Source organism: Sparus aurata, chromosome 15 (assembly GCF_900880675.1).
Source record: "Sparus aurata chromosome 15, fSpaAur1.1, whole genome shotgun sequence".
Taxonomy (NCBI): domain Eukaryota; kingdom Metazoa; phylum Chordata; class Actinopteri; order Spariformes; family Sparidae; genus Sparus; species Sparus aurata.
In genome coordinates this window covers 21,025,262-21,045,335 of record NC_044201.1, presented here as the reverse complement: position 1 = coordinate 21,045,335, position 20,074 = coordinate 21,025,262, and the positions used below count along the sequence as shown (strand labels likewise).

General features: G+C 40.7%; 1 protein-coding gene across 1 annotated transcript in view; it reads left to right on the top strand.

Annotated features, from left to right (window-relative positions):
* The first annotated feature begins 586 nt into the window (after positions 1-586).
* Positions 587-20,074, top strand: part of arid5b (AT-rich interaction domain 5B) — an 83,904-nt gene continuing 64,416 nt past the window's right edge. Inside the window, exons 1-3 of the mRNA XM_030441783.1 lie at positions 587-811; positions 1,146-1,400; positions 11,781-12,015. Coding sequence (XP_030297643.1) covers positions 791-811; positions 1,146-1,400; positions 11,781-12,015 — 511 coding nt within the window. The 5' untranslated portion in view covers positions 587-790. The remainder of the gene's footprint in view (positions 812-1,145; positions 1,401-11,780; positions 12,016-20,074) is intronic.

The following is a 20,074-nucleotide window of genomic DNA, read 5'->3' as shown; positions in this document are numbered from 1 at the left end:
TCCGGATAATGGACCGCCTCGTGAATTCTGTCTCGTGACGCCCCGCTTTTTTTTTTTTTTAACTCGGCCAATTTTTTTTTTTTTTTTTTTTTTGTCTTTTCATCGCTCGCCTCAAAATATATAAAGGCCATTATTTTTCGGCATAAAAGCCCGAGCCGTGCGCACGAGCCATGACGAGGAGCAAGTTCCGCTCAAAGCGCAGCCGGCACCTCACGGGTCCCACATTGCCTTTTGAGGAATCATTTGATAGCCCTATTAACTTTCATGTAACATTGTTTCTTGAAGGCATCCACAGCAAGCGCCTCAGTGTCATTACTGTGAGAAATGTGCTTTCATACTGAACGTCTTTTGCAGAAGTCCTGGAAGTAACACAGCCTCGGAAAAACACACAAACGCAGCATATTCGCATTAATCGCGCTTTTAGATGCTGAGAAATGTTGCGGAAGCCTCATTTCTTGTTTTATACACAACAAAAACTCAACGATGGTTAAAAATTGTTAATGTTTTTATAGTTATGTGTCAATATTGTGTCTAAACACGTGGTTACGCCCAATAGGAACCCGGCAAAAAATCACAAACGCAGAATTAATCCACTAAATAGACACGCGGACGTGCACGATGCTTCTCTCTGTGTATTTACGACAAAACACATTTTTCCCACGCTCGTGTATCGTGTAATACACGATGTTTTAAACTCCGCGGAGATATGTCCCTTGCAGGACCTTCGGCAATCCATTCAAGCCAGCAAGTTTGGAGAGCGTGTTGAGTTTAATCAATTCATAACGTCGAGATGGAGCCGAACTCACTGAAGGTAACGTTTGTTATCAACCGTCGATTTATTTTATTTTCGCATTGCGCTAATCGCCACCTGCTGTAAACTGTGCTCACGTGCCTCGTCCACAAAACTTTGTCACATTGCATTTAGTGTGACCACATCTGTGTCATATGTTGAACATCTAAAAATAGTTACATGATACTAATTGTGTGGAAAAAAAAAGAGATCCGAATGTGATCGCTGCCAACCGTGCGTAATTACGCATGGATGTTTGAAATGTTTGTGTCCACTTGGCGACGATTTGTTTACCAAAAAATGACTTGATGTAAAGCCATTCATTAATTTCCCCGTTTGTGTTTTTCCTCTACAGTGGGTGGGCTCATCTTGCGGCTTACATGGACCATATATATTCTATAAAGCCTTTAAATTTCACCGGGAAGGCAAACCGAGGATTCTGTCTCTCGGAGACTTTTTCTTCGTCAGATGTAAACCGGAGGATCCTATTTGCATAGCGGAGCTTCAGCTGCTCTGGGAAGAAAGAACAAGCAAGCAACTTTTATCAAGCTCCAAACTTTATTTTCTACCCGAGGATACTCCCCAGGGACGGACAGTCACCCACGGAGAGGTAGGAATATTAATCGCCCGGTGAATGAGCACAAATGACTGTGCGTTTCTTCCTGTATTGTTGGCGAGCATTTTCTATTATTATGATTAAACAGCCTCATTTACTGCGTTAGGAGTTGGCGCTGGATGTGTTTTCTCCGCTGGGAGGCATTCATAAACGCATGTATTGATGCTGACATTGATGTATCCGAGCGTTATAAAAAAGGATTGACCTACAGCTGTATTTGTTCTCTAGTTTTACTTGAGCCTATTTGCCTATTGTGGTTGTCAACTGCTGAATGTGCACTTGTCCAGCTGCGCTCAATAAGGCTGCCGCTGCGCTCTATGGGGTTAATTGTCTTATAAAGGGGAAAATCCGCAAGAATCCTGCGCCGAGGCTCTGTCATTTCATTTCTCGGCAAAGCGTGTCAAATACTGACATACGGGCGGAAATTGCGAAACGGTAATGAATGCATGGGGTCAACTTGGCTCAGATCAGTCGCTACGATAGTTATTAGATATTTTGTAATGCCGCCTGATGTTGAAAGAGGCAGAGCGAGTCATAAAGCGTGGCAGAGCAGAGCCAGCGCCGACACGTTTTAACTACTCTCCAAGCTTTGCATAATTTTTCCATGTGGACATTTCCATCCTCCACAGTGTGATGTTGTCAAGCTCACATTTGAGGCAGCGCTTAAGAAAAAACAAAAAACAAAAAAAGACGCCTCTGTGCTACATTACGCCGCTGTTGGCACAGTAAAAGCAATAGTTATGATTGACTGTGGCCATATGTGGCGCTTGTGATCCGGTCACATCGCTGCGCTGCATGGCATTACTCTGATATTGAGTTTTTTGTGTTGTTGTTGCTGTAAAACAAATGGTGTGTTGTTTTCTCTCTCATCTGCCTCATCCAGCGACGGCAGCACTTTAATTACTGCTCTGTGCTTTTGATCACTTGCGGCTGGATGGAAATGATTCTCTGCTGCTGTTATATTGTTTATAAGGAAGGACAAAGCCGTGTTTGTACTCGACTCTTCCGCTGATGGTTTACTTACATTCTTTCCTCTTGAGTAATAGAGTGGCTATCACATTTCCCTTTCATGAGAAAGGTGGCTATTTATGGGCCGCCGCTTAGACAAGCTATCATCTTTGTGGCAGAATTCTTCTGTGAACGGGTATCATCTCCTGAAGCCCTCTCGCTTTAGCCTTTAACACGCTGCAATTATTTAGTAATTACTTTGAGTGCATGCATCGTCGATTCTGAGGCCACACTTGCGCAACAACACATCAGCTCCGCCCCTTTCCCAAAGACTTATTTGCATTGCAAAGTGCTTACATTCCAGTCCTCTGGGTCTATCTGGAAAACATTACATTAAATAACAGAAGGGCTGCGCTAACAAAGCAAATTTGGGACATGAAGTGAAACACAGAAGGGTAGTTTGTGTGTCTGTTAAGTGAAATCTTTAAAGCCCTCTCCTGCATGAATTATGCAGCAAGTTGCATCATGGCAGGAGAGACAGATTGCTTTGAAGTTGCAGTCTGATTACAGAATAAACCAGACCAAGAAATAATATAATTTGAGGATGATTCGGTGTGTCTAAGTGCAATGTAGGTGCCTGCAGGCTGACCTCAATTAAAGGGCTTGTCAAAGCTCCGGCTCTCAGCAAATCGGACTACTTACTGTATATTACACAGTGGAAATTGCCCTGACAACTTCAAGTCAGTTTATGACCTTCACTGAGCCCATTCAGATTCTCGCTGACTTTGCCCCATAACACTAATCTGCACTGCATGAGTCAGCTAGGAGCGCTTACAGATGTAGCACATAATCCAAAAAACAAACAGGAAGGGTAAACCAGCCTTGCAAAATAAAATAAATAAATAAATGTTAAAAAAAACTGCAATATTAAAAGTATTTAAAGTCACTGGCTGATAAATACTGCTTCTGAGTGACGAATGTGTGAAGAGATTATTTGTTTCTGAAATGTAAACATTAGCAAAGAGTTCATTTTTAGCTGCGTGGGGAAGTGGAGTTTATAAACTTCGCATTAGTCATTTCTTTTCAGGACTCTGGTTGAGTATAAACACCGATTAATGACTGTGGAGTTCCACTGAAGTGCAGATCTGTAATAGACTGGCTGAAAATCTGGAGTTCAAATAAGCCCAGTGACTCATGCAGATATGAAGCTGATAACATACAGCTCTCAGGAAGTGTGCTGTTTTCACAAGGTTTTAGTGCCAAATGAGCAGAGGCACAAATCGAGAGGTAAAGCCGCAACTCTGACATTGAGGCTTGTGACATTTATTCTTAGATCATGTTAGATCTCCTCCTTGAATATTTTCACACAACACAAACCAGACACAGTGTTTGACACTTGACATGTAAACATTCGGAGCCGTGTCGCTCCCTCTCTCTCTGACATCACACCTCATATCTTTGCAGATAGCTATTATCTTAAGCCCGAAGCCAATATCCTCCGAATACCAAAAGGCAAGACATCAGAGCAGCTGTATATTGAACTCACTCACTGGAATTGGATTACTGATTCACTCGTGTTCTCAGCTATGATGTAATTTCCTGGTTATTTCTCAGGTATTTGTTTGTTCTCGGCTTCTCCCGCGCTGTGTTTCGCTGAGTTTTGCTGTGCTGTGCAGTGACAAGAGGAACCAACCCATGACCTACTGTGCTTGTTTTTCTTCTGTCACAGGGTTGGAGGTCAATTCCTTTTAAACGTAGCCAGCTTTAAATCCAGTCAGCTTTGGCTGGAAATAGAGGGGATGATTCACTGGAGGAAACCTACCTCTCGGCGCCCTGTGTTTGCTTAATAGTTGATGAACAGGTCCAGAGAAAATGTATTAATCTATTTATACTGAGTTAATTATTAAGTCCATATGTGGAGGAAGCTCTGTTTTTCATTGTATCTCCGCCTGACAAGCAGTGTTTACCCCCACCAGTTGAGCTCTGCTTGCTCTTTAAACAGGCTTTGTGTCGAGTTGCTCACCCATTATGACAAACCCTCTATTGGGGCCTCTGCTCTATTTGTCTGCCTGCAAACTGCCACCGACTGAACAGTCACATGTGTTTTTAAAACTCATTGAGTGACACATTATTTCTTCTCACTCCAAATGGCCAGGCCCGCCGGCTGTAATACTTTCTGTTTTTTGGACTCTCCTCCCCTCCAGGAGAGCACTATTGGACAGTGTGTGTAGATAACAGCTCGCCCCACACACAACACCCACTTATTGTATACTCCGCTCCAGGCGCTTAATTGCTTACGCTTATCTTATACTATATATCCCACTTTAGTGCGAATACAGCAAAGCGTTCTTAATGGGAATTCACGACCATGGAGAATATTTCTGGATCATGTTATATTAATGTGCTATTATCATCACCTCTGATTTCATCTGACCTCTCTTCTCCTCTATTCTGTCCCTCTAGCTGACAAGGCTTTGGCACACACACATACACACACACACACTGACAAGCTGGGGACTGCAGCAGTAGGCCAGTATTGATTGCTGTGGAAAACACTTTGGCATGCATCCAGAGCCATTTCTTCAGTACATGGCAGTAGTCCATGCATGTGTTTCAGTGCTTGGAAAGCCAGCTTGTAGGGAAATTAGATTGTATTCATTTGCTGCTTCTTTGATTTTTCCTAAGGGAAAAACCCTGAATGGGTAATTCAGGCATCTGGGATGCTAGTTGAATTAAGTGTAAGTGGCTTAGATATGCGACCAGCATTTTGATGGATAAGGTCGTTCTGCTGAATGACTCCAGTGTAAATGTGATATGGCAGATTTTTACAGTGATCTTTTTAAAGCGTCCATACGGCAGCCTTGTCTTGGCCAGTCTGTGCATTATACCAAATCTCCCCATTCACACAACAATGGCAGGAATTTAGAGGTGGAGGGGAGGAGGGAGGAGGAGGAGGAGGGGGGAGCTTTTAGTGTGCGTGTGTGGCGTGCGCGCATGTGTGCCTCCTCCTGCCGCAGAACAAGTCATTAACTCTGAACACTGCCCTCCAGTGAATTCCTCACCATTGCTGAAATAGCATGTAAATTATTACCAGCTTTTTAGGATAGTGTAATTTAAAACCTTTAAAATGGAATACCCTGGACTTCAAAGGCTATAAAAACAAACCCCGCCAACATTTCCCATTGGTTTAGCTGTTGTCATTCTGGTGCTTCACAATCTTCTGATTCTCGTGATAAAACTGTTCTGAGTCTAAGTAATGATATGTTACAGCAGCGCGTCGGTTTGTCAACACACAAGGGCCTTTTGGTGCTCTTTAGCTCAGTTTTTTCCACTTTGTCATTGACTAACCACTTGAACAGGCAAACATTTGCCTTGATGCATGACTCCAGTGCCCCCAGCTACAGTGGATCGTTATTATAACCTTTGAGGAGAATGCAGCCACAGATGAGAAGCTCTTGCTTAATACTCCAGCCAATATTTTTCATTCTTAACTGCGGTTTCTTAGATGGAGCATGTGGAGTCATCACGCATTTAGTCTTCTTTTTTCTTTTTTTGTCTCTGTGTGCATTTGCCAAAATACAAGAGTACAAAGATTCAGTGATCCGAGGGAGCTGACGCAGCTTTTTTGTGGTGTCACCTTACATGATGGATGCCTCACCCACTTGCAGAGGAGCTTTGAAATCTCCTGTTATCTCCCTATTTTTCTCTGTCATCATAACAGCGAAAGAATGCAAAGTTCATATATCACCGCGGCTCATGTTAGAGCAATCTCTTAATGGAATCAGTGAATAAAAGATGAGTTCAGCACCCCACGGATATTACAGCAACTTTTATGCATATGAATAAACTGCATGCATTAAGCGGCAGAACATTATGTACAATAACTCTCACCTTTGAATGTTGTACCTTGAACTCTTTCTAGTCTTGAGGCACTCTCAAAAAACATACTCTAATTCAATTGTCCCTGGCTTACTCCCCAGAGCTCCTTTTTTAATTCCCAGATAAGTTTGTTTTGGGACACTGAAGCCAAGGTCAGTCATGGGGAGGGGAGACAGATAATGAACTCATATTGTGTTTCATTCCCTCGTTCTCTCTCTCTCCGTCTTCCTCTCTTCCTTCTCCTGCCCTCTCTGCCTCTCTGTCTCCTCATTGTCCATGTCACCATGTCCATTACTCAATTACTAATCTCCTTTGGCCTCAGGAATTCCAGTGCTGACCTCTCTGAGGCAGCAGGCTGAAACCTTCCCAGCATGACAGGAGCACTGTGTGAGAGTGTGTGTGTGTAAGTGAGAGAGTGTGTGTGTGTGTGTGTGTGTGTGTGTGTGTCTGTGTGTGTGTGTCTACCCACAGTATAGAAAGACACCCACCCACTGGGAGCGAGCACCCCTTGACTCCAAAGCTGAAAGTCCTGTCCGAGCGATGAGACGCTCCGCCGCAGAACGCTGACAGTCAGGAATGTCTCCCTCACTGTTTGCGCACAGTGGCGTGGATTTTCTCACAGGGAATTGTTCACAGCGATATGGAATATTTCAGGGTGCATTGTTTCTAATTGGATCACCGAATATAGAATTGTGAATGTCCCTTATGAGCTGTTTTTGCCACCAGTACACCGCCGCATCCATATAAATTGAATGATATGGATTTTAGCGAGTTTAATTTCAATGAGATTGCTGGAGTCATGGGTTGCTGGAAGAGAGTTATCTACAGTTTCACAGCAGAAGTCTGCTTTTTTTTTCCCACTGTCAGTCCATTATGTGCAGTCATAGCAATAAATTCACTCAGTTAATGTTTTTGGAGATATCTTGCTGCTGCAGTAATAACATGAATTATTGATAGAAGAGCGAAGACAGAATGTAACATTCAGCTGTTAATGTGTTACCTTGCATTTTAACTCAATCATAAAAGGAGCTGTTAGAAAAGTATGTGCGTTTACTGACGTGCACGAGGCAAAATTATAGTAGCACATTAAGACATTTTAGTGCGGGACTCACAGTGTATAAACGCTCTTAATGCATCTGTGTAGGAAGTGTCAGTGAAATGACACCCGGCTGTTTGGTATGTTGCTGATGTGGAGTGTCACCTCTTGGCTGTGGGCTTGCAGTCTTCTGACCTATATTATCAAGTGGCCTGCTGGCTGTGTCTGCCGCTTTGCTGAACTATCAGCTGCCTAACTCGAAATGACAGGACAGTGTGGTCGGGCGGCATTTACAGAAGAGCAACTTTCTAAAGCTCATCTTTTGACACAAGAAAAATCAAAGCAATGAGTAGAAGAACCCCTGCAATGAAGATGAATGCCGCTGCAGTGATTCATCTTGGTGGAGGGCTGAGAGAATTGGTCGATTAATTGATCTGATGGATAATGAAACGGTAACGATTTTAGTCATAGATGAATAGTTTAGCGCTGATGATTCCTTCGTTGTTGATGAATTTGTGGATTGATCCATCAGTTTTTTGGTCAACAAAATGCCAGAAAATGGCAAAAATGTCAATCAGTGTTTGCAAAGCCCAAGATGATGTCCTCAAATGTCTTGTTCTGTTCACAACCTAAAGATATTCAGTTTCCTGAGGAGTAAAGAAACCAGGAAACATTCATAAGAACTTAAAACCAGAGAATTTGGACTTTTCATTCTCAAATATTTCTTAACTCAATTATCAAAATAATTGTTGATTAATGTATTTAGAACTAATTGATTAATTGATAAACTGTTGCAGCTCTAGAATAGTTTGATGGTTTGACTCAGTGTCTTTGGGTTTATTTTTCACGATTTCCTGACAGATCAAAAGATTACACAATATTGAAAACAATCAGTTGCAGCCTTGATTTTATCTTTCTCATTAAATACCTCTGTTTTTCTCATTGTGACCAGACTCATGCAAGGCTGTTGTTGTGATCGTTTCTCAGCAACGGTCTAGTTTGGCTGGTTTCTCAGAAACATACTGTCATAGAAACGCACATTTCCTAATTCTACAGAATTTAAAATTTCTCAATCAAATATCACAACTTGAGCAAACCACAAGCCTGCATTCAGCTTCCTGACTGTACAAGCTGTTTCACACAGCAGCCCACAGACTTCAGCTTGTTTAACGTTGGCTTGTAAATAGAAAAAAGAAAAGAAGAACGAATGGATGTAGCCTGTTTTGGCTCCGTTCATAGACTGATTATATTCTGGACTGTGCTGACAGCTGCTGAATTGCTCTCACCTGTTGTGTTTTGCTCTCAGGCCGAACAAGTCCCCAAACAGGATCTGTTGACACTCACACAAGGCACCATGTCATTCAGCTGATTGATATAGAGGGAACGGCTGTGTGTTTTTAAGGTTTGCTGTTGCTGTTGCTGTGCGTATGCTCCGGTGTGCTATTGGATTACTTGAAGTATTGCTGTTTGACTCACACATCAGCAGCAGAGAATTCAGAGCATTATTTCTGTTTCGAATGGACTCAAACTGAAATATTTCATGGTTTTTGGTTCTCTATGTGCTGTCAGTAGATTGCATCAAAGTACAGTAGCTAATTCTGTAGAGATATACACTACAATGTGGTTTCTGGCTGTAGGCTGAATGCTATTTATTGTTGCTCTATATTATTCAAATGGCCTGCTTTTCTGAAGGCAGAAACAGCAGTCAGTTTTTCATTGCATGGAAAGCCGGTTACAACCACCCGCCACCACTTGACAGCTGAAGACAGCTCATTATAAGAAGACCGAAAACCCATGTTTGATGTTTCTACTTAGTGAGGGAGGCACAGCTATATCAAGCTATCCCTCGCAGGCTTTTCCTTTATAAGGAAATACTGTCTCCAACTGGTTGGGATTTGATATGCCTGTAGTTGCAGATGATGTGAGAACTGAATATGGGTAATTGTATAGACAGAGCACTCAGAGAGAATCTGAAACGCTCAAAAGTCCTCTGTTCATGTGTTTGTTTTTAGAATAAGAGGAACACTAACAAAATAATGCATTAAAATGTGGGAAAGGCATCTTGAAAAACTTGATGTTGTAAGCTTCACAAGGAAAGCTTTACTGGGCTCAGATTTTTATTGGATCGTATAGGTGTAGCTTTTATTGCGTCCAGCCTCTCTACATTCATACATGCAGCGCATAAACATGTCAATGTAGAGTAAATAAATGTGATTTTTTAATGCCAGTCATATGCAGGCTCTTTGAGGACAAATACAGCCAGAAAGATGCCCGGCAAATGGAAGATTTAATAGAGATAACCAAGGTAAACATCAACATCTGAGAACTACTCGGAGTGTCTGCGTTTCTGCCTGTGCACATCTGTCCTCCAGATTTCTGCCGTTTCTGTAATAGCCATCTTCCAGCACTCCACTCCACTCGGTAACAAACACTTCAGCCATTAGCCCTTCAAATGGAAACACATTTAAGCATCTCTGCTTCCTTCCCTCTCCGCCGGACTTGTAGTTCCTCAAGTATGAGAGTTATTAAAAGGGCTTGAATCAACCACAGATTTTTTTTTGTTTCTTTTTTTTTTATGAAAAGGAAGCACATACCAGAGAGAGAGCAAATCTTATTAAGCAAGCCAATAGAATGTAGACAAAACCAGGGTGCCTCAATGTCAGTCGTACAAATTGCTGCTACAGATTTACATTCATAGTTACCCTGACAGCGACACATTAGTGTTATTGTGTGTCATGTAGCTCACAGCTTTCTCCTACTATTCATTACACCTTCGCCGTAACAAATTTCTAAACTCCTCCATGCTTTGAAGGTGTAATATTCATGTCCACCGAGTGTGGCTAGTGATTTAAAAGCAGAACATCTCAACATTCTTGGTGGATATCAGGAAGCAGACTTCCTAAATGCTAATAAAAAAAAAGTCTCAAACATCCACGTCCTCTTTGACATTGATTTAACTGCTGGCATAAATTCAAATCAGCAATCATCCGCATCATCCATATTCATGCTGCTGTAATTTACTTACATTAATGTGCATCCACAGCCGTAATGCTACTTGACACTCATACCAATTTAGTTGATAAACAAGGACGTTTTGTTGTTTGTCCTGTTTCCACTTCCAGCTCTGATTCTGATCTTTGTCCTTTTTACATAACCTTTGACCTTTGAGTAAGATCGCCTTTTACTGCCATACATAACTTACCAGTGGTGGAATGTGAAGTGTGTATGTGAAGTATTATCGTTAGGTACACATTTAAATACTTGAAGTTTATGCTTTTAATCGACTGCATTTCAGGGCAAAATAATGTACTTTTGACTCAATTTAGGTCTATTTAGCACTTATATTTATTGATAACTTTGCTGAAAAGTTTCATTTTGAGTCTCATTCCCAACTGATGCTCACTTGAAGTGTTGGGAATTAGACTCAAAAATCTACTTTTTAATTATTATTTTTTTTTACAAATTTGACCTTTTACCTACTCAGCAGTATATACAGTAAAGTATCTATTTAATTTTCTCCACAATGATGAACTACAACATTAAAATTTCACTTCATTTGTACATACATTTTGCAAATAATACTTCATTACTCTAACATTTTGAATTCATGACTTTAAAGGTCATATTGGTCATTTTTTATGTAGACAAATCATTTTTCTTTATTTGTAGAAAAGTTCAAAATAAAGTTTCTTCCTTAAAACATTATTATCATTGTGATTTAATAATATTACATTGTTTATTGGGTCCAAATTGTTTTTGTTTATTTCTGTGTAAGAATTTTGACAGCAGGTTCTAGCTTCCTACATGCTTTGTCAGCCAATCGTATAACACCGTTGGTATCACTTGGTATCTGTGTTTCGTGGGTGGTAGTTGCCATTTTGTTTAAAAAACGTTAGCTAGCTAGTTAGTGAAGTTAGGTACTGCAAGAAACTGGCGACAACTTGAGGCGGTACATGAATCGAACAACAGCAGTGTTTTGTTGTGACTGCAATGGAAGGGGAGAGATGGAATGTCACATTTAGCGGCTGAATGTCATCAATAACACCCTGTGAGTATTTTTAGACCATGGTATTTGTACTTAAGGAAGCACATGTAAAACAAATATGTGTTTTAAACTTTAAAAGGGAACTATATTTGTAAAGAAAATAACTTATTGAGAACCAACCAAAGGGACGAGTTAGTAGAAGAGTTGTGAAGAGGAACTTAAAATGCATTGCGCACTTTGTAAACATAAAAGATGAATGAAAATATATGCTCAGCATGGTGTGTTGGCAAAGTTTATTCATTTGTTTGTTGTGCAATTTCTTAATAGAGCAAAGCAGTTTTAAAATGTCACTTTCAATCATGCACATCTGCAGACGTGCTGTTGTGAAAATGTTTGTCTGCTCAACAGAACTGTTTCAAACAGTGACTATCTATAAACTATCCGTGACCTCAGCTCAGCTGCATTTATAAAAATCACTGTATGTGCTTCTGATTGTAATTGCGATTTTGCCCTGCTTCCCTTTCAGCATGAGGTAATTGCAGTGTCTGAGAAGGTGATTGTGCGACTAGACGACCTGGTGAAGTGGACTGTACCAGACTTCTCAGGATGGGCCCACTGTCTGAAGGCCGAGCCTCTCAAGCAGTCCGTGCTCCGGGAGCTGGGGACCAACGGGAGGCGAGAGGCCCTCCACCGCTACCGAGAGAGCACCCTGACCAGCGGACTCAACTTCAAGGATGTCCAGAGGGAGAGAGCGCACCTAGGTGAGCGCCCTATAGAAACCTCAATTTTCTTTTTCGTCTTTTTTTAGGTTGCTTTCAAAGCGTTTCTTGATCTCAGAAGGTTACTGCAGTGTTTCCAGTTTCTATCAGGCTGCTGGGTTGGATGTTTATGCATTTGTGTCCTGTCTCTGCCATAAATCAGCTTATGTTTATTGTCCTTTGGTTGGTTTAACAAGTGTTGTCTTGACTGGAGTAATTCATCAGTACGTAGTTGGAATTCCTCCCGATATAATGAGCTGAGAATCACACTAATAGAGGCAGGCTAGAGGTAATGGCAGTGTTTGCCAACGCATTATGATCCCACAGTAGAACAGCTCTGTTTTCCGAGTGTGACAACAACAACAAAGGCAGCATCGCAAAAAATATCACATAATTCTGCTGGTAATGTCTTTTAAATAATTGAGTCACATCAAACTGCAGTCCACAGCACCTCTGACACCGTCTTATCCCTCAGTTCAGATCATAATTGCTGATGTGTCTCAGGAGCTTTAAGGATCATTGCTGTGTGGGTCTGAATGGCTGTCGGGCGTATTCATCATGTACATGGTGCCATAAAGTGTCAGTGATTGTTTGATTCTTGCACCGGGCTCACTACAGCATTACCCATGAATCAGTCCCAACATAAAGCTGCATGTCTCCACGGATGACTCATCTGATGCAAATAGGAAACTGGCATTTGAGCCTAATAATCAGCAAGAACATAATGTTCCCTTTGAAGCCGTTTCCCACTTATTTGCCTCTCGCTCACATGGCTGTGATGTAATGCCTAATGCTGATTGTAATGGTATAATGTAGCTTAGCAAACTAAAAATACCAACACAATTAGAGTACGTCTTCTCGGTTTATAAGTATGTATCCTGGTGATTTAAGCCCAAATGTATTATCCTTCATTAATTCCTTATTAATAATCATCTCATGCCTTAAGCCTATGTGGAAGAGAAACTGCTACCGGCTTAAAAACATGAGCCATTTTTCTGTAGAAAATAGTGGTTTATTGAAGACTGTTGTGCTCGAGATCTTCCAGGAATGCTGTAATGCCCTTGATTACCCGACTTTGTTTGAATCTTGTACAGAGAAAGGACAAGAGGATCAATAATGGATGCTTTGTTGTTATTCCAGTAATCAATATAGTTTGATCATGCCTGTGGGTGTGTGTGTGTATATGTGTGATTGCCTGCTCTCTTAATCAGATGTGTCAGCCCACTTCTTGAATGATATTATGCACCATATCATGGCTTTGTGTAAATGTGCTGTATCGTCCAGATTTTATAGATTGAACCAGTGTAATAACCTGACGATGACGCTATTGTTACAGTGTGTGTGTGTGTGTGTGTGTGTGTGTGTGTGTTGCTAATGAGCAGCGCTGCCGTTAATGACTCCATCAGGCTGTTTCTAAATGCACTTGTCACTCCGATGGGACACTCCGCCAGAGAATCTGCCCACTCAGCAGAACGGGCTCAGACTCTGGCAGGGCACCAGAGACACACACATACACACACACTTTGACACACACACACACACACACACACACACACACACACACACACACACACACACACACACACACACACATACACACACACTGTAGAAGAACACAAGCACATGCTACACACCGACAATCAGTGGTGTGCACTCACTTATCCATTTGTTTGTTTGTTCACTGCGTCTTTGGCGTGTGTCAGTTGTTGACAGTCTTAACAATATGAGAGCGGCAGAGAGTTGTGGAGAGAGAGAGAGAGAGATCACTTATTCATCAAGGCAAATGCATGTTACTCTGAGCAAGGGTTTGCATAGAAATATGAAATATGCCACTGCAATGCTGCTCACTACCGGAATGAAATATTCATGCCACAGCAGCAGCAGATCAGATATAAAAGTATCCTTAAAGCTCCTGCAGCTGAATGTCTGTAATTCTGTGTAATATGTTGGCTCATTGACTAAACTGACTTTTTTTATGATATAGCTACACTTTTTTTTTTCCTCCTTTCTGATTGTATTTGTAAACAGCCTGAGGTGGCTGCTCGCTGCATTACTTGAATGATGTATTTGCTGATTGTTATTCTCAGGCTGATCTGTAACTATGTCAGAGGAATTGGATTGTTCCCCCATAACAGGATACTGCAGCAATACCACAAGCTGCACAGAAAACCATTGTGAGCTAAAGAGCAATAAAGTGTGCCATTGTTATCGAGGGAAACTGTTCTTTTTTTTTTTTCCAAGTGCGTATCCTAACTTTTCCTGGCAGGCTGCCACTGTGAATTGTGAAAATGAAGTACACTGTTATGGATTTGTGTCTCACAGGCAGCATACGAAAAATACTACCAGAGAAATGTGTCTCAGACAGCCGAATGACAGTTGTTTTGTTCTTGATCTAGATTACATGGAGCGTCATCGCTCTGTTCTGTCCTCAGAAATGCATAAAGAGTGAAACCAAAGATGCCCGCGCAAAGTAATTAATTAGCGAAACAAGTGACCTTTGCTGCTGTCCTGCAGCATCGACAGCTGTGACTCTCTAAAACCTGTGAGGCAGAGAGATGATTGGTATCATAATTCAAACTCCAGCTTTAGCCAGGCTTTGAAACAGTGCTACGCTTTTACAGGGCAGCTGACCTGGCAGTAGAGGAGCCTCGAGAATGATGCAACTTTTTGAGCTATCAAACTACAAGGACAGATGATTTAATTTGTACGGCTGTGGAAACAAGCAGGATCGGTCTGTTCTTGCCCTGAGTCAGACACAAAGATTGTTACCAGTCTCACCATGTCTGTAAAGTAAATATGATGCTATGCATAGAAATATGTTATTACTGTCCTCTTGGATTGGAATATTGCATTTTGGAAAATGTAGGTCAATTAAATTATTTTTTATGGTACGTTTTATGTCATTAAATGTTCTTTCTGTAAAATGGGCCACAATAAGAGTCATTCTTGGAAAAGAAATAAACAGTAAAGTAAAGAAAAACTAGTTTCTGATGTTTTGTCAAGAGCTGAATGAGGATGGATGATGGACAAGCTTAGCTTAGCTTAAGGACTGGAGACAGGAAAACAGCTACCTTTGTCCAACCATAACAAAAACGGACTCCCATGGAATCAGAGAATCACTAATTACCATGTGACAATCCTGTTTTTTGTTAAGTCCTCGTTGCCCAGCCAGCTTTTTCCCCGTTTCCAGTCTTTGTGCTAACAGACAGCTGACGGTTCGAACATGATAGATGACCTGTTCATTTCTTTTCCAAGGATCAGTCTTTTTGTGGCCCACATGACACAGAAAACATTTAATTATATAAAACATGACGTTAAATAATAATTTTGTGGAATTACAGCTTTACAATATTCCAAGCCACGTTGACCGTAATCACATATTTCTACGAGTGCAGGCACTGTACTTTTCGGTCATACGTAATCTGTAATGTAATTCACTTAATCAGGTAACGTAAACTGTCCACTCAGTTTATCTGTTATCTTCGTATTGAAGGGAGCATTAGAGCTTCTTTTTACAGTTCAATCCACGAGGGATAGCTTGCCAGGGAAGTTTACATTCTGCCCCTCTATCTGTCCCCAGAGGACTGGCCTGATTCCTTTTTCTTTTTTTCTTTTTTTTTCATTGCTGCCTGCCGAAATTGGTTTCTCGTTGTATACTAGGAGGCTGAGCGTTGTCGAGCTGTATCTGCTGATACAGTTTGTTGGCTGGTGCTGGGTGAAACAGAGCTGTAGATGGAAAATAATAAAAAATGTTTAAAAAAGAAACAAGAAGGAAAAACACAAGGATAGCTCTTGCTAACAAAATAGCTCAATAGGTTTACTGTCGTGTCTTTTCTTCAGTTTGAGCCTTCGGTGTGGAAGCCAGTGCGCAGATTGTGAGTTGAGATGTTGTGGAGGATTATACAAGGTCATAGCCTGCGACTCCTGCAATTCGAAGAACAAAGAATGTACAGTAGATAGTGTTTGTGACTCTCAGGGGAGGAAGTATTCAGATCTTTTACTTCAGGAAAAGTGCTAGTACAACTGCAGAAACACTCTGCTAAAAGTTAATGTCCTGCATTGTAAAGGAATGTCAGTATAATAAGGAAAACATGCTTAAGTGTGTCAATTTAAAGTTGTCAGTGTAGGAAAATCGTTCCTATGACGGTCATACTGTTATATTCTATATTATAGATTAACAGTCATACAATAAAGTCAAAGTATAGTTCTGCTGTTGTTACTGGTTGACATGGAGCTCACTTTGAACTACTGGACTGCAACTAATGATTATTTTCATTATAGATTGATCTGCTGATTAATTTCTCAATTGATTAAATGATTTTGTTTTAAAAATGCCATCACAGTTGCTCACAGAACCCAACGTTACAACTTCAAAATCCTTTGTTTTGTCTAACCAACAGTCTTTAACTCCAAATTATTAAAATAGCATTGGAATTATTTAAATAATAGAAAGGAAAAGCAGAAACTCTAGAACCAGGAAATGTGTTTAGATGTGATTATCAAAATAGTAACATCAAATGAGTAATTATTTTAGCTGTACTTTTATGAAATGTAATTAAAGCTGTGAGATGCATGTAGTGGAGAAAAAGTAAAATATTTCACTATGAAATGCAAAACGATTGGTTACATTCCACCACTGCTGACCCCTGCCCCTACCTGTAGTATCATCTGTAGTTCCGGTACGTGGTTCAGTTCTGTGAGGGTCAGGGCTCCCTGAAAATACAAAATGAAAACATAAAATTCCCCAAAATAATACTGATTGGTTTATTGTTATCTCTTATCTCCAAATATTTATGTAAGATATGAGAAGCTTCCTGCACTGATGCATATTGAATTCTTTGACCCAACATTGTATAATGCATTAAAGCACTTTCATGGGATATTCAGTTAGGTATGTTAATGACATTCAGTTATTATTATTCAAGCAGAGACGTGCTTGTCATGCGTCCCTTTGCTGTATGAAAAGCTGCAGATGGTTCGCTGTGATTGATGTTTTTCATCCAATATCTCCATCAACGTCCAGAGTAAAAATTGCCTTGATAGATTTGAATCAAAATGCACTTTGTCGTGAGTCCCACTGTTTGTATAAAAAGAATGACATCATTGATTTTCCAATAACTCATAATAGCTGACCTTCATTACTGTGCATGCCGTAGACTTTGAATTAAGTACATTACATTAATTTGGCAGGCGCTTTCGTCCGGAGCAGCTTAGCTTTATTTCCATAAACATGCATCAGGAGCGGTTTGGAGTGCACCGTCTTATTCAAGGACGCTTGAATATGTGAGCAGGTGGAGCCAGAGATCAAACCCCCAACTCCACGATAAATGGCCAACCTTCTCTACCAACTGAGCTGTAAAATTGATTTGAAATGTTTTTATTTAAGCAACTCCTCAACTGATTTGTGCACTACATCATTGTACATTAACATTCAACTCAAAAATCAAGCTTTTGTAGGTCTAGAACCAACCTTGGTTACACTTTATATGAATATATTATAAAAATTGTTAGGTAAATAGGTAAAAAAGGCTGTCAGAAGTCCTTACAAGATGCTTTATGATACCAGTGAGACTGTCATTGTTATTAATAACATAACAAACACATCTGTTGTTAGATTGTAAGCAATTAAACAGTTATACACAGTTTAAAGGTGCAACATATATGAATCCGTCCTCAAAACAAATAGGCAGGAGCATATCTCCAGAGTAACCACTAACTGCTGCTAACTGAAGCTGCTGTTAGCTGATTAGCATGCTAGCTAAAATCAAATCTGTGCAACAAAATACATTAACATCATAATGTCAGAACTGTTGTTTCTTCACATTCTGTTTATAATTTTAGTCATTCTAAAAATCTTACATAATGCACCTTTACAACTGAATAAAAGCCCGGTGAACGTTAATTTAACTAACCAACCAACTAACTAACCATTATGTCATTGCTGTTGCTTTATTGAAATGAATACACACTTTACTATGCATTTTTTATCAGTTGACTATGCACTTTATTAAAAGTTAATAATGCTTTTTGCAGCTCCTGAAGCTAAAGCATGAACAATGCCTTTTTAGTTTGGCTCTAAAGCATTACTGTGACCTTTTTTCTTTACTGTATTTAATTAAGAATTAGTGGGTCATCTGGATTAGGGACACACTAATACATCACTCTCTGTGATCAGAGCTCTAGTCCACATTGATTGAGCTGAGGGTACAATAGGACGGTGAGGCATGGAGCAATATCGCAGGCATTTCAAGATCCTTTGCAGCCTCGTCCGCTCGGAGCTAGAAACCACTGTATATTCCTCTGATGCAACATCTGATCTGTATGCCAGGCTTGGCACCTATACCCGAGTTGATATCCCGACAATATTTCAGTCGGAACATTTCAATTTGATGTAGAGGGTAGATTCTGTCCCTTCTCAGAGACTGTTCAGAGCGTCTGCAAATGTTTATGCGGGTAGGAACGGGTGATAAGGAAACAGACAGATGCTGTCTTCTCATGGTTGATTTGTCTTGGTGACAATACAGAACAATATTTGGGACTTTGACTCTACTATCACACATGAAAATGTTTTATGTTTCGACTGCGACGTGGGAAGGAGTGAGCGCTTTCCTGGAAAAGATAAAGAGAGCGTGTCGCGGTGTTACAAGAGTAATGGCATGTTGTGACTCTGACAGAGAAAGAATGCCTCTGTAAGGCACACCACACTGTACTCCATTCAGAATATGTGGCAGATTGTACCGTTTGCACTTGTTTGCTTTCCGCCCCCGAACATATTTGCTTCCCCTTCTGCTTTTTTCCGCAGAACTAATTCTACAAACTGTCCAAAATCCCTTTTGAAGTAATTTAATGGAGTGTTTGTATTGATTATGTGCTTCTCCTCCCCCCCCCCCCTTCTCTCCTTCTCCTGCAATGTTTCTCTTTTTTTTCTGTGTGGTGGTGTTGTGCAGGGGGGGCGGGGGTGGATGGGTTTATGGCAGTATCTTCTTCATTATGCTCAGACCTGTAGGAGAGAGAATCACAAGCTGTTTTTCCTCACTGATGTGCTCATATCATTAATTCTCTTCTGACTGGCCGGAAGCCAAAGAATTCTAAATCTGTAAGCAGTAAATTGTGTGCCGGGGTGGAAAAATCTATTAGATGTTTGAGCATGCCTCGAATTTGAATGGGAGAGAGAGAGAGAAAGACACACTGTGAGAGAAAGAAGAGAGAGAGGGAGAGGGAGAGAGAGGGAGAGACCACCCAACACCCGAGCCATATCCTGTTATGACTCGCACCGTAATCAAATTCAGCTTCTTTGGATAGCTATATTCATTAATAATTTGTGTTATTTTATTTCTGGAATGTCACATAATGTGTTTTCCGACTCGAGCGAGGGAGGGGGTGGGGGGTGGGGGGGGGGGGGCTGAAGGCTGGTGGATGGTTAAACAATGAGAATGGCCTCAGAGGAAATGAAGTGCTTGAACAGTTGTGTCTCTCTTCTCTCCATTAGTCAGGTTTGGAACAACAGAGATGCCTATTGATGTGACCTCTGCCAGACATCTCAAATACTCAGAAAGAGATTGAGGTTCTCTCGAAGGCAAATTTCCTGAAAGATTATTAAATGATTATTATTTTGCTATTTTGTTACAAAACAGTTTAAAATAACATGGATCAGGAGGTTTTCTTTGTCTGAGTTTGTGTGTCGATTGAGGAACATTTGCTTTCCTTTCTTAAACAAATTGCCTGCCAGTTCCAGTTACACTCTGACTCATGCTTAAGTGTTACCCAACCAGCAGCCTTTATGGAGAGATTTCTATATCCGTCTTTGTCAAAACGATGCTCATTTCAAGCATTACAGCGGCATTAATATTTCAGCGCAGAACTGCCTTTTGTACATGTTTCCCTGATATGCTTATTTCTCCCTGACAGATTCACATTCTGCCTTCAGACAGATAGATATGGATGATTGTGTGCTGCTCAGTAGGCATTCAAGACATCACAGATTGTACAATTAATAACTCTGCATATTTTATGAGCATGACAGTCCATCTGTTTTATGAACGCATGTAAAACTGTCCTCTTC